This window comes from Oncorhynchus mykiss, chromosome 15, assembly GCF_057628025.1.
Source record: "Oncorhynchus mykiss isolate SJ-2025 chromosome 15, ASM5762802v1, whole genome shotgun sequence".
NCBI classification, from domain to species: Eukaryota; Metazoa; Chordata; class Actinopteri; order Salmoniformes; family Salmonidae; genus Oncorhynchus; species Oncorhynchus mykiss.
Window position 1 is genome coordinate 75,227,946 of NC_143036.1, and position 15,395 is coordinate 75,243,340.

Sequence of the window (15,395 nt, forward strand, 5' to 3'; positions counted from 1 at the left end):
TTCTACTCACCCCTCCCTCCCTCTCCCTCCCTCTCCACCCTTCTCCTTCTACCCCTCCCTCCCTCTCTCTCCCTCTCCACCCTTCTCCTTCTACTCACCCCTCCCTCCCTCTCCACCCTTCCCCTTCTACCCCTCCCTCCCTCTCCCTCCCTCTCCACCCTTCTCCTTCTACTCACCCCTCCCTCTCCCTCCCTCTCCACCCTTCCCCTTCTACCCCTCCCTCCCTCTCCCTCCCTCTCCACCCTTCTCCTTCTACCCCTCCCTCCCTCTCTCTCCCTCTCCACCCTTCTCCTTCTACCCCACCCTCCCTCTCTCTCCCTCTCCACCCTTCTCCTTCTACCCCTCCCTCCCTCTCCCTCCCTCTCCACCCTTCTCCTTCTACCCCTCCCTCCCTCTCTCTCCCTCTCCACCCTTCTCCTTCTACCCCTCCCTCCCTCTCTCTCCCTCTCCACCCTTCTCCTTCTACCCCTCCCTCCCTCTCTCTCCCTCTCCACCCTTCTCCTTCTACCCCTCCCTCCCTCTCCCTCCCTCTCCACCCTTCTCCTTCTACCCCTCCCTCCCTCCTCTACCTCTCCATTTGTGGGTCAAGGCTATGAAAGAAGAGGTCTTAGCAGAAGACATAGAGACAGATAGTGGGCTAGGTTATCTCTCTCTCCTCGGCTCTAAAATCTTATCTTTACAGCCTTGTTTTTTCTGGGGATCTGCTAAATATACTACCGTAAAGTTAAAACACGTCTAACAGCTATATGACGTCTGGTATGGAGGTGCTGTCTGTGGCTGCCTCCCAAATGGCACCCCACCCCACTACCCCCAGTAGTGCACTATATAGGGAATAGGGCCCTGGTCTAAAGTAGTGCACTATATAGGGAATAGGCGCTCTGGTCTAAAGTAGTGCACTATATAGGGAATAGGGCCCTGATCTAAAGTAGTGCACTATATAGGGAATAGGGCCCTGATCTAAAGTAGTGTACTATATAGGGAATAGGGCTCTGGTCTAAAGTAGTGCACTATATAGGGAATAGGGCTCTGGTCTAAAGTAGTGCACTATATAGGGAATAGGGCTCTGGTCTAAAGTAGTGCACTATATAGGGAATAGGGCTCTGGTCTAAAGTAGTGCACTATATAGGGAATAGGCCTCTGGTCTAAAGTAGTGTACTATATAGGGAATAGGGCTCTTGACTAAAGTAGTGTACTATATAGGGAATAGGGCTCTGGTCTAAAGTAGTGCACTATATAGGGAATAGGGCTCTGGTCTAAAGTAGTGTACTATATAGGGAATAGGGCTCTGGTCTAAAGTAGTGTACTATATAGGGAATAGGGCTCTGGTCTAAAGTAGTGCACTATATAGGGAATAGGGCTCTGGTCTAAAGTAGTGTACTATACAGGGAATAGCTTGCCATTTGGGATGCTGACTGTGTGTAGTACCCAAGGAAGCAAAGGTAACTGAACTAAATGACTATCGCCCCGTAGAACTCACTCCTGTCATCATGAAGTGCTTTGAGAGACGAGTCAAGCATCACATCACCTCACACTGTCCATCCCATCTGGACCACAGGAACACCTATGTGAGAATGCTGTTCATTGACTACAGCTCAGCGTTCAACACCAGGGGACCCAGGAGTGTAAACAGCTGTCATCAAGGCACAAGGTGGCTACTTTGAAAAATATAAAATATATTTTGATTTGTTTAACACTTTTTGTGTTATTTCATAGTTGTGATGTCGTCACTATTATTCTACAATGTATAAAATAGTACAAATTAAGAGAAACCCTTGAATCAGAAGGTTTGTCCAGATGACTGTCTGGTGCTCTGTGTGAATGTGACCTAAACAATTTGATTTGATTTGACTTGAACAGACCTAAACACATTGTCTGTCTCAGCCAGGTCAGTGTGAGGACTGTCTGTCTGTGTCAGCCAGGTCAGTGTGAGGACTCTCTGTCTGTCTCAGCCAGGTCAGTGTGAGGACTGTCTGTCTGTGTCAGCCAGGTCAGTGTGAGGACTGTCTGTCTGTGTCAGCCAGGTCAGTGTGAGGACTCTCTGTCTATCTCAGCCAGGTCAGTGTGAGGACTGTCTGTCTGTGTCAGCCAGGTCAGTGTGAGGACTGTCTGTCTGTGTCAGCCAGGTCAGTGTGAGGACTCTCTGTCTGTCTCAGCCAGGTCAGTGTGAGGACTGTCTGTCTGTGTCAGCCAGGTCAGTGTGAGGACTGTCTGTCTGTGTCAGCCAGGTCAGTGTGAGGACTCTCTGTCTGTCTCAGCCAGGTCAGTGTGAGGACTGTCTGTCTGTGTCAGGCAGGTCAGTGTGAAGACTGTCTGTCTGTGTCAGCCAAGTCAGTGTGAGGACTGTCTGTCTGTGTCAGGCAGGTCAGTGTGAGGACTGTCTGTCTGTGTCAGCCAGGTCAGTGTGAGGACTGTCTGTCTGTCTCAGCCAGGTCAGTGTGAGGACTGTCTGTCTGTCTGTCTCAGCCAGGTCAGTGTGAGGACTGTCTGTCTGTCTCAGCCAGGTCAGTGTGGGGACTGTCTGTCTGCGTTAGCCAGGTCAGTGTGAGGACTGTCTGTCTCAGCCAGGTCAGTGTGAGGACTGTCTGTATCTGTCAGGCAGGTCAGTGTGAAGACTGTCTGTCTGTGTCAGCCAAGTCAGTGTGAGGACTGTCTGTCTGTGTCAGGCAGGTCAGTGTGAGGACTGTCTGTCTGTGTCAGCCAGGTCAGTGTGAGGACTGTCTGTCTGTCTCAGCCAGGTCAGTGTGAGGACTGTCTGTCTGTCTCAGCCAGGTCAGTGTGAGGACTGTCTGTCTGTCTCAGCCAGGTCAGTGTGGGGACTGTCTGTCTGCGTTAGCCAGGTCAGTGTGAGGACTGTCTGTCTCAGCCAGGTCAGTGTGAGGACTGTCTGTATCTGTCAGCCAGGTCAGTGTGAGGACTGTCTGTCTGTGTCAACCAGGTCAGTGTGAGGACTGTCTGTCTGTGTCAGCCAGGTCAGTGAGAGGACTGTCTGTCTGTGTCAGCCAGGTCAGTGTGAGGACTGTCTGTCTGTGTCAGCCAGGTCAGTGTGAGGACTGTCTGTCTGTGTCAGTCAGGTCAGTGTGAGGACTGTCTGTCTGTGTTAGCCAGGTCAATGTGAGGACTGTCTGTCTCAGCCAGGTCAGTGTGAGGACTGTCTGTATCTGTCAGCCAGGTCAGTGTGAGGACTGTCTGTCTGTCTCAGCCAGGTCAGTGTGAGGACTGTCTGTCTGTGTCAGCCAGGTCAGTGTGAGGACTGTCTGTCTGTGTCAGCCAGGTCAGTGTGAGGACTGTCTGTCTGTGTCAACCAGGTCAGTGTGAGGACTGTCTGTCTGTGTCAGGCAGGTCAGTGTGAGGACTGTCTGTCTGTGTCAGCCAGGTCAGTGTGAGGACTGTCTGTCTGTGTCAGCCAGGTCAGTGTGAGGACTGTCTGTCTGTGTCAGGCAGGTCAGTGTGAGGACTGTCTGTCTGTGTCAGCCAGGTCAGTGTGAGGACTGTCTGTGGAGACTGATGTGGGTTTGTGGTGAGGGCAGTAGACAGTACATTCAAGCCCAGGTGTTGTCTGTCTATATACTCAGGCCAATGTCAATATCATTGCTATGTTTCCCCCTCAGTGTGGGGTTCAGGGCCTCACACCTACAGTTAGACCAGTGTGGGGTTCAGGGCCTCACACCTACAGTTAGACCAGTGTGAGGTTCAGGGCCTCACACCTACAGTTAGACCAGTGTGGGGTTCAGGGCCTCACACCTACAGTTAGACCAGTGTGGGGTTCAGGGCCTCACACCTACAGTTAGACCAGTGTGTGGTTCAGGGCCTCACACCTACAGTTAGACCAGTGTGTGGTTCAGGGCCTCACACCTACAGTTAGACCAGTGTGGGGTTCAGGGCCTCACACCTACAGTTAGACCAGTGTGGGGTTCAGGGCCTCACACCTACAGTTAGACCAGTGTGGGGTTCAGGGCTTCACACCTACAGTTAGACCAGTGTGAGGTTCAGGGCCTCACACCTACAGTTAGACCAGTGTGTGGTTCAGGGCCTCACACCTACAGTTAGACCAGTGTGGGGTGCAGGGCCTCACACCTACAGTTAGACCAGTGTGGGGTTCAGGGCCTCACACCTACAGTTAGACCAGTGTGGGGTGCAGGGCCTCACACCTACAGTTAGACCAGTGTGGGGTGCAGGGCCTCACACCTACAGTTAGACCAGTGTGGGGTTCAGGGCCTCACACCTACAGTTAGACCAGTGTGGGGTTCAGGGCCTCACACCTACAGTTAGACCAGTGTGGGGTGCAGGGCCTCACACCTACAGTTAGACCCGTGTGGGGTGCAGGGCCACAAACCTACAGTTAGACCAGTGTGGGGTTCAGGGCCACACACCTACAGTTAGACCAGTGTGGGGTTCAGGGCCTCACACCTACAGTTAGACCAGTGTGGGGTGCAGGGCCTCACACGAGTGTGTGTGTGTCCTGTATGTGTGTGACTGTGTGTGTGTGTCCTGTATGTGTGTGTGCACTGTATGTGTGTGTGTCCTGTATGTGTGTGTGTCCTGTATGTGTGTGTGACTGTGTGAGTGTCCTGTGTGTGTGTGTGACTGTGTGAGTGTACTGTGTGTGTGTGTGACTGTGTGTGTGTGTGAAGCTCTCTGTGCCTGCCGAAGCGGTGGTTCCCCGCTGTGTGATCCTAATGGGGCTTGGAGAAAGGAGCGTGCTCTGCCAAACCAAGCCTCGCCCCTCCAACCCCAGCCCAGCGCCTCCCTAGCCCTCACCCCTCCAACCCCAGCCCAGCGCCTCCCTAGCCCTCATCCGAGAGGAGAGAGGGGAAACGGGCTCATATATCAGCCTGCTGGTCAAGCTTCATTACCTCCAACACATGACTCAATACACTCGCTACCTCTCTCTCTACCTCTCTCTACCTCTCTCTCTACCTCTCTCTACCTCTCTCTCTACCTCTCTCTCTCTCTCTCTTTACCTCTCTCTCTACCTCTCCCTCTACCTCTCTCTCTCTACCTCTCTCTCTACCTCTCTCTCTACCTCTCTCTCTACCTCTCTCTACCTCTCCCTCTCTCTTTACCTCTCTCTCTACCTCTCCCTCTCTCTCTACCTCTCTCTCTACATCTCTCTCTACCTCTCTCTACCTCTCTCTCTACCTCTCTCTACCTCTCTCTACCTCTCTCTACCTCTCTCTACCTCTCCCTCTCTCTTTACTTCTCTCTCTACCTCTCTCTCTACCTCTCTCTACCTCTCTCTCTACCTCTCTCTCTACCTCTCTCTACCTCTCTCTACCTCTCCCTCTCTCTTTACCTCTCTCTACCTCTCTCTCCACCTCTCTCTTTCTTTACCTCTCTCTCTACCTCCCTCTTTACCTATCTATCCTCTCTCTCTCTACCTCTCTTTCTACCTCTCTCTCTCTACCTCTCTCTCTACCTCTCTCTCTACCTCTCTCTACCTCTCTCTCTATCTCTCACTACCTCTCTCTACCTCTCTCTCTACCTCTCTCTCTCTACCTCTCTCTCTACCTCTCTCTACCTTTCTCTCTAATCCTCTCTCTACCTCTCTCTCTACCTCTCTCTACCTTTCTCTCTAATCCTCTCTCTACCTCTCTCTCTACCTCTCTCTCTACCTTTCTCTCTAATCCTCTCTCTACCTCTCTCTCTACCTCTCTCTCTCTACCTCTCTCTCTACCTCTCTCTCTACCTCTCTCTCTACCTTTCTCTCTAATCCTCTCTCTACCTCTCTCTCTACCTCTCTCTCTCTACCTCTCTCTCTACCTCTCTCTCTACCTCTCTCTCTACCTTTCTATCTAATCCTCTCTCTACCTCTCTCGTTACCTCTCTCTCTACCTCTCCTCTTTCACTTCGCTGGTTACACCAACACTCTGTTTTCTCCTCGCTCTCTCTTAGAGTATTTCTGAGTCCTCCCCCCCACCAAACCTTAGTGATTGTCTTGTTATAACAGGGTTCCCAGGTGATGCAGATAGCAGGTCCATAAATGAGTTGCTAGATCAGCCAGTACCTGGTTTCCCCCCTCCCCCTAGTTAGAGACCCACAGGCCCAGAGACCTAGCGGTGGGTAGATGATCAGGGCCATTTGCAGTGGACCATGGATGGAAGCAGGCAGGGAGGGGAACCAGGCTGAAAACTGGCCTCTTTCAGTGGGTATATCCGCCACACACTCCCCCTGAATGACCTTTGCAGTGGACCATGGATGGAAGCAGGCAGGGACCTTTGAACTTAGTGTGTAGTAGCTTTCTCTTTCTCTCTCTCTCTTTCTCTCTCTATCTCAATTCAATTCAATTCAAGGGCTTTATTGGCATGGGAAACATGTGTTAACATTGCCAAAGCAAGTGAGGTAGATAATATATAAAGTGAATATATAAAGTGAAATAAACAATAACAAATTAACAGTAAACATTACACATACAGAAGTTTCAAAACAATAAAGACATTACAAATGTCATATTATATATACAGTGTTCTAACAATGTCTCTCCTCTCTCTCCTCTCCTTTTCTCTCTCTATCTCTCCTCTCTCTCTCTTCCTTCTCTATCTCTCCTCTCTTTCTCTCCTCTCCTTCTCTCTCTCTCTCCTCTCTCTCTCTTTCCTTCTCTAACTCTCCTCTCTCTCTCTTTCCTTCTCTCTATCTCTCCTCTCTCTCTTTCCTTCTCGCTCTCTATATCTCCTCTCTCTCTCTTTCCTTCTCTCTATCTCTCCTCTCTCTTTCCGTCTCTATCTCTCTATCTCTCCTCTCTCTTTCTCTCCTCTCCTTCTCTCTCTATCTCTCCTCTCTCTCTCTTTCCTTCTCTCTCTATATCTCTTCTCTCTCTCTTTCCTTCTATCTATCTCTCCTCTCTCTCTTTCCTTCTCTCTCTATCTCTCCTCTCTCTTTCTCTCCTCTCCTTCTCTCTCTCTCTATCTCTCCTCTCTCTCTTTCATTTTCTCTTTCTCTCTCCTCCCTTTCGCTCCTCTCCTTCTCTCTCTCTCTCTCTCTATCTCTCCTCTCTCTCTCTTTCCTTCTCTCTCTCTATCTCCTCTCTCTCTTTCCTTCTCTCTCTCTCTATCTCTCCTCTCTCTTTCTCTCCTCTCCTTCTCTCTCTCTCTCTCTCTCTCTCTCTCTTTCCTTATCTCTCTCTCTATCTCTCCTCTCTCTTTCTCTCCTCTCCTTATTTCTCTCTCTATCTCTCCTTCAATCTACAAATGTCATATTATGTATATATACATTGTTGTAATCCAGTAGATATGGGAATTTATCAAAATTGTGTTTGTTTTCAAATTCTTTGTGAATCTGTGTAATCTGAGGGAAATATGTGTCTCTAATATGGTCATACATTTGGCAGGAGGTTAGGAAGTGCAGCTCAGTTTCCGCCTCATTTTGTGAGCAGTGAGCACATAGTCTGTCTTCTCTTGAGAGCCATGTCTGCCTACGGTGGCCTTTCTCAATAGCAAGGCTATGCTCACTGAGTCTGTACATACAGTGCCTTGCAAAAGTATTCGGCCCCCTTGAACTTTGCGACCTTTTGCCACATTTCAGGCTTCAAACATAAAGATATAAAACTGTATTTTTTTGTGAAGAATCAACAACAAGTGGGACACAATCATGAAGTGGAACGACATTTATTGGATATTTCAAACTTTTTTAACAAATCAAAAACTGAAAAATTGGGCGTGCAAAATTATTCAGCCCCCTTAAGTTAATACTTTGTAGCGCCACCTTTTGCTGCGATTACAGCTGTAAGTCGCTTGGGGTATGTCTCTATCAGTTTTGCACATCGAGAGACTGACATTTTTTCCCATTCCTTGCAAAACAGCTCGAGCTCAGTGAGGTTGGATGGAGAGCATTTGTGAACAGCAGTTTTCAGTTCTTTCCACAGATTCTCGATTGGATTCAGGTCTGGACTTGGCCATTCTAACACCTGGATATGTTTATTTTTGAACCATTCCATTGTAGATTTTGCTTTATGTTTTGGATCATTGTCTTGTTGGAAGACAAATCTCCATCCCAGTCTCAGGTCTTTTGCAGACTCCATCAGGTTTTCTTCCAGAATGGTCCTGTATTTGGCTCCATCCATCTTCCCATCAATTTTAACCATCTTCCCTGTCTCTGCTGAAGAAAAGCATGCCCAGACCATGATGCTGCCACCACCATGTTTGACAGTGGGGATGGTGTGTTCAGCTGTGTTGCTTTTACGCCAAACATAACGTTTTGCATTGTTGCCAAAAAGTTCAATTTTGGTTTCATCTGACCAGAGCACCTTCTTCCACATGTTTGGTGTGTCTCCCAGGTGGCTTGTGGCAAACTTTAAACAACACTTTTTATGGATATCTTTAAGAAATGGCTTTCTTCTTGCCACTCTTCCATAAAGGCCAGATTTGTGCAATATTGTTGTCCTATGGACAGAGTCTCCCACCTCAACTGTAGATCTCTGCAGTTCATCCAGAGTGATCATGGGCCTCTTGGCTGCATCTCTGATCAGTCTTCTCCTTGTATGAGCTGAAAGTTTAGAGGGACGGCCAGGTCTTGGTAGATTTGCAGTGGTCTGATACTCCTTCCATTTCAATATTATCGCTTGCACAGTGCTCCTTGGGATGTTTAAAGCTTGGGAAATCTTTTTGTATCCAAATCCGGCTTTAAACTTCTTCACAACAGTATCTCGGACCTGCCTGGTGTGTTCCTTGTTCTTCATCATTCATTGAGAGCATCAGCGCTTTTGACGGACCTCTGAGACTATCACAGTGCAGGTGCATTTATACGGAGACTTGATTACACACAGGTGGATTGTATTTATCATCATTAGTCATTTAGGTCAACATTGGATCATTCAGAGATCCTCACTGAACTTCTGGAGAGAGTTTGCTGCACTGAAAGTAAAGGGGCTGAATAATTTTGCACGCCCAATTTTTCAGTTTTTGATTTGTTAAAAAAGTTTGAAATATCCAATAAATGTCGTTCCACTTCATGATTGTGTCCCACTTGTTGTTGATTCTTCACAAAAAAATACAGTTTTATATCTTTATGTTTGAAGCCTGAAATGTGGCAAAAGGTCGCAAAGTTCAAGGGGGCCGAATACTTTGCAAGGCACTGTATGTCTGTTAGAGACAAATAGCCAGTTTGTATTTGTATACAATAACCAGAGCATTATTAGATGAATTCTTAGTGTGACGCCGTTATTGGAGATGACTCCCCCCTTGCGGTCGGTGCGGTGGCTTATGGGATGGAGGAAGATCAAAGGTTATCTGAGGGAGGAAGTCGGGCCTACGAGGAGGAGGAGGAGTCTTGGTTTAGACGGGGGAGCGGTATAGTTTTTGAACACTTACTCACATGATATCTTGAATTTACTGCATACAATACTCTTCATTTATTGCGCTTACAAGGTATTAGAATTAGAGGAATTATAAGGAACATTTTAGTTTTCCATCTTTTATATTAGAAAGTGTTTTATACACTTGGACGAAGAAGCATCCTTTTGTGCCACACGGACGTCACCTCTACAGACGAGCAGTAAAGCCTGGTGTCTCAAATAACCCCTCTCTCACCAGGGCAGTGGTCAGGAGGGAATAGAGACAATAACCCCTCTCTCACCAGGGCAGTGGTCAGGAGGGAATAGAGACAATAACCCCTCTCTCACCAGGGCAGTGGTCAGGAGGGAATAGAGACAATAACCCCTCTCTCACCAGGGCAGTGGTCAGGAGGGAATAGAGACAATAACCCCTCTCTCACAAGGGCAGTGGTTTACTGGAGGGAATAGAGACAATAACCCCTCTCTCACCAGGGCAGTGGTCAGGAGGGAATAGAGACAATAACCCCTCTCTCACCAGGGCAGTGGTCAGGAGGGAATAGAGACAATAACCCCTCTCTCACCAGGGCAGTGGTCAGGAGGGAATAGAGACAATATGCCATTACAATGTCACTAAGTGTATGTCTCTTTCTGTTCTACTCCTCTCCTCTCCTCTCCTCTTCTCTTCTCTTCTCTTCTCTTCTCTTCTCTTCTCTTCTCTTCTTCTCCTCCTCTCCTCTCCTCTCCTCTCCTCTCCTCTCCTCTCCTCTTCTCTTCTCTTCTCTTCTCTTCTCTTCTCTTCTTCTCCTCCTCTCCTCTCCTCTCCTCTCCTCTCCTCTCCTCTCCTCTCCTCTCCTCTCCTCTCCTCTCCTCTTCTCTTCTCTTCTCTTCTTCTCCTCCTCTCCTCTCCTCTCCTCTCCTCTCCTCTCCTCTCCTCTCCTCTCCTCTCCTCTCCTCTCCTCTCCTCTCCTCTCCTCTCCTCTTCTCTTCTCTTCTCTTCTCTTCTCTTCTCTTCTCTTCTCTTCTTCTCCTCCTCTCCTCTCCTCTCCTCTCCTCTTTTCCTCTCCTCTCCTCTCCTCTCCTCTCCTCTCCTCTCCTCTCCTTCTCTTCTCTTTACTGGGCACCGATGTAAAAGCTGTCATTCTCTATGTCACTAAGCGTCTGAGCCAGTCCAGTTGTGATGACATCCAGTCTAACAGTTCTGTCTTCTCCTCCACCGTCTAAGGATCTGTGTGTGTTGTGGTTTATTAATGGTGAAATAGATCCAAACCTGACACATAAAGAGATGTCTGCATGATGGTCTGTGAATATGACCTGTCGGTGTTGTTTCAGATGTCTGTATCATCTTCCCTGTTAGTTTGACATTTCAACATGGATCCAGCCAAAGAAAATTGTTTTTATGAATAAAATCCTACTTTCTTATGGGCGAATGAAAGATGGGTTCTGGATCACTGGCGTCTGTTCAGAATGTGAAAAGCCATTTAAAAGCTGTCCGCCACAGAGAAACATTTCTGTTGAAAGAGGCCCGGGGAGAGAGAGGGAGACCCCAGTGATTTCTGGGGTGTGGAGCGGAGCGGGCCACGCTTGGCCTCCGCGTGTGTGTGTGTGTGTGTGTGTGTGTGTGTGTGTGTGTGTGTGTGTGTGTGTGTGTGTGTGTGTGTGTGTGTGTGTGTGTGTGTGTGTGTGTGTGTGTGTGTGTGTGTGTGTGTGTGTGTGTGTGTGTGTGTGTGGGTGTGTGTGGTGTGTGTGTGTGTGTGTGTGTGTGTCAGTGCTGTTTGTCCAGCTCCGATCCACAGTACTCTCGGCCTCTGGGATTTTTCACAGTGATGGAAGACAGAGCCTGACATGAATACTACACTCTCCTCTTTTCTCTCTTGTTCTCTCTCTCCCTCACACACACACTCTCTCTGGGCAGCTTCTTTCCTCATCTCTCATTTCCTCCCTCCCTCCCTTTCCCCCCTCTCTCTCTCTCCCCCTCCCCCCCCCCCCCTCTCTCTCCCAGTTTGTCCGTATGTGGGTGTGTTGAGGGTACCAGCTCTTGAAGGGAATATGTTTATGGAGAATCTTTTTACAGCTTCTTGAGAAGTAGAGCAGAATCTGCCCCTTCGCTCTCTGACCAACCTTACGTCAACTCCCCCATGCGCCAAGCACTGGGCGGCTCTGTGTGTGTGTGTGTGTGTCTGCGTGTGTGTGGTGTGTGTGGTGTGTGTGTGTGTGTGTGTGTGTGTGTGTGTGTGTGTGTGTGTGTGTGTGTGTGTGTGTGTGTCTCTGTGTGTCTGTGTGTGTGTGTGTGTGTGTGTGTGTGTGTGTCTCTCTGCGTGTGTGTGTGGTGTGTGTGTGTGTGTGTGTTTGTTCCACCAGCCAGCCACCTGTTAATGCCAGCACTGATTTCATGAGGCATAGCTGGTACCTCAACGGCCAGGACACACACACACTTTTCCCCCTCGTCGCCTCTCGACCCCCAGTAGTAATTTGGAAAAAAGGGATTTGTGTGTTAAAGATCTTGTCTGTATCCCAGATAGCACCCTATTCCCTATGTAAGGCACTTGTTTTTACCAGAGCCTTATGGGCCCTTGTTAAGGAATAGGGGGTTAATTGGGCCGCGGCCCGTGTTAAAGATAACCCCACCTGTGAGGATCATTAGCCTGAGGAGCTGTCCAACATAAATCCCCTTTAGGTTCAGATTCCATTAATGAGAGGAACATTACACCTTTTAGATGGACATTCCAAGTGTAGAATTATATTTAATGACTTAAAAAGAACTGTTGGGTAGTTGGTGGAGGAATGGAGTGTTCCAGGAGAATTTAAATGGGTTTAGTGAGTTGGTGAAGGAATGGAGTGTTCCAGGAGAATTTAAATGGGTTAGTGAGTTGGTGAAGGAATGGAGTGTTCCAGGATAATTTAAATGGGTTTAGGGAGTTGGTGAAGGAATGGAGTGTTCCAGGATAATTTAAAATGGGTTTAGTGAGTTGGTGAAGGAATGGAGTGTTCCAGGATAATTTAAATGGGTTTAGTGAGTTGGTGAAGGAATGGAGTGTTCCAGGAGAATTTAAATGGGTTTAGTGAGTTGGTGAAGGAATGGAGTGTTCCAGGAGAATTTAAATGGGTTTAGTGAGTTGGTGAAGGAATGGAGTGTTCCAGGATAATTTAAATGGGTTTAGGGAGTTGGTGAAGGAATGGAGTGTTCCAGGAGAATTTAAATGGGTTTAGTGAGTTGGTGAAGGAATGGAGTGTTCCAGGAGAATTTAAATGGGTTTAGTGAGTTGGTGAAGGAATGGAGTGTTCCAGGAGAATTTAAATGGGTTTAGTGAGTTGGTGAAGGAATGGAGTGTTCCAGGAGAATTTAAATGGGTTTAGTGAGTTGGTGAAGGAATGGAGTGTTCAGGAGAATTTAAATGGGTTTAGTGAGTTGGTGAAGGAATGGAGTGTTCCAGGAGAATTTAAATGGGGTTAGTGAGTTGGTGGAGGAATGGAGCGTTCCAGGAGAATTTAAATGGGTTTAGTGAGTTGGTGAAGGTTGGGGATGTGGATGTGAAGAGGGGATCAACTGTGGATCCATGGTCCAGGGAGAGGGAGAGGGAGGGGGGGTTTATGGGGGAGAGAGAGGGGGGTGACCCTGGGCCAGGTGGAGAGGTGGAAGGGAAGAGGTAGAGGAGGAGAGGAGAAGGACAAGGAAAGATGGAGGGGGAGAAGAGGAGGAGGAGAGGAGAAGGACAGGGAGAGATGGAGGGGGAGAAGAGGAGGAGGAGAGGAGAAGGACAAGGAAAGATGGAGGGGGAGAAGAGGAGGAGGAGAGGAGAAGGACAGGGAGAGATGGAGGGGGAGAAGAGGAGGAGGAGAGGAGAAGGACAGGGAGAGATGGAGGGGAGAAGAGGAGGAGGAGAGGAGAAGGACAGGGAGAGATGGGGTGGGAGAAGAGGAGGGGAGAGGAGAAGGACAAGGAGAGCTGGAGGGGGGAGAAGAGGAGGAGGAGAGGGAGAAGGACAAGGAGAGATGGAGGGGGAGAGGAGAAGGACAAGGAGAGCTGGCGGGGGAGAATAGGTGGAGAGATTAACTCACACGGATGTTCCCCCTCTCTAAATCACGCAGTCCCTCTTTCTTTCCCTCTCTAGCTCTCTCTTTCTCTTCCTCTGCTCTCCTCTGCTCACTCCTTTACAGTGCACTAGCTACCCATTTCCTGTGACCTCTCACCTCTCAGAGAAGAAAAGAGAAGAAAGAAGGGATAGAGGGAGGAGGGAAGGAGGAGGACAGAGGGAGGAGGGAAGGAGGAGGACAGAGGGAGGTATCTGTACAGACTCATCAGCCCTGGGAGGCTTAAGGCCAGTCAGTCAGGCTGTCTACCATGGAGGTCCTTCTCTCTCCACTGACCAGAAAGACCATCTGTCCAGAAAGTCACTCTGAATATTTGATCTTTATGGTTCTGAAGTCCACGTGTTTTTCTCCCACTGTTTTGTTGTTTATGTTTATTTGTTGCTATGTACCTGACCTATGATGTACCTGACCTATGATGTACCTGACCTATGATGTACCTGACCTATGATGTACCTGACCTATGATGTACCTGACCTATGATGTACCTGACCTATGATGTACCTGACCTATGATGTACCTGACCTATGATGTACCTGACCTATGATGTACCTGACCTATGATGTACCTGACCTATGATGTACCTGTCCTATGATGTACCTGTCCTATGATGTACCTGTCCTATGATGTACCTGTCCTATGATGTACCTGTCCTATGATGTACCTGACCTATGATGTACCTGACCTATGATGTACCTGACCTATGATGTACCTGACCTATGATGTACCTGACCTTAGTTCCTGACCTATGATGTGCGTTGAAAATACATGTTTTTAACATTCTCCCTCTCCCTCCCTCTCTCTCTCTCCCCCCTCTCTCTCTCTCCCCCCTCACTCTTCTCCCCCCTCGCTCTACTCTTCCCACTCTCTCTCCTTTCCCCCTCCTCTCTCTTCTCCCCCTCTCTCTCTATCTCTCTTTCCTCTCTCTCTCCCCCCTCTCTCTCTTCTCCCCCTCTCTCTCTTATCTCTCTTTCCCTCCCTCCCCCCTCTCTCTCCTCTCTCCTGCCCCACTCTCTCTCCCTCTCTCCCTTCTCTCCCCCCTCTCTCTCATTTTCCCCCTCTCTCTTCTCCCCCTCTCTCTCTCTTCCCCCTCTCTCTCTAATCTCTCTTTCCCTCCCTCTCCCCCTTTCTCTCCCCTCCCCTCTCCCTCCCTCTCCCCCCTCTCTCTCATATCACTCTTTCCCTCCCTCTCCCCCCTCTCTCTCCTCTCTCCCGCCCCCTCTCTCTCCTCTCCCCCTCTCTCTCTTTTTCCCCCTCCTCTCTCTCTTCTCCCCCTCTCTCTCTAATCTCTCTTTCCCTCCCTCTCCCCTCTCTCGCCCCTCCCCCTCTCTCTCCTCTCCCCCCTCTCTCTCCCCTCCCCCTCTCTCTCCTCTCTCTCCTCTCCCCTTCCCCTCTCCCTCCCCCTCTCCCTCCCTCCCCCTCCCCCTCCTCCCTCCCTCTCCTCCTCTTTCTCACCCCATCAGTTGGAGTCGGAGCTGGCGGTGTGTGAGAGGGAGAGTGCAGAACTCCAGGAGCATGCTAACTGTGTCCTGCAGCAGATCGCTGACCACTGCCCCGACATCCTGGAGCAGGTGGTCAACGCCCTGGAAGAGTCCTGCTGACCTGTCAATGTCCCCGCCAGCCACACTCTCACAACGCGTCAAGAGAGAGAGAGAGAGATTGCCTTTATATTCGCGATCCTTCATTTCCTGCCTTACCAGTTCTCCCAATATCTCTTTGGGGATTTGTTACTGATTTATTAACAATGATTTGTCAGATTGGTGCAACAATCCTCTAAATCTAAAAATGTTTGTGGTGAGAAGGCCTTCTTGAACCGTTCATGACGTTGAACCCTGTCTTTTTCTTAGACCTGACCACAAAACCTGTCTGTTACTAAGGTGTGGTCAACCATGTTATATTAGTGTTACTCACATACAGTTACTGCTTAGTTACTACACAGTTACTGCTTAGTTACTACACAGTTACTGCTTATGTACTGCTTAGTTACCACACAGTCACTGCTTAGTTATCATACAGTTACTGCTTAGTTACTACACAGTTACTG

General features: G+C 48.9%; 1 protein-coding gene across 4 annotated transcripts in view; it reads left to right on the plus strand.

Moving 5' to 3' along the window:
- LOC110517131 (ELKS/Rab6-interacting/CAST family member 1) overlaps window positions 1-15,136 on the plus strand; it is a 538,428-nt gene extending 523,292 nt beyond the window's left edge. For all 4 annotated transcript variants that reach the window (XM_090201213.1, XM_090201214.1, XM_090201216.1 and 1 more), the window contains one exon: window positions 14,815-15,136. In XM_090201213.1, coding sequence (XP_090057339.1) covers window positions 14,815-14,952 — 138 coding nt within the window. In that variant the 3' untranslated portion in view covers window positions 14,953-15,136. The remainder of the gene's footprint in view (window positions 1-14,814) is intronic.
- The last annotated feature ends 259 nt before the right edge of the window (window positions 15,137-15,395 follow it).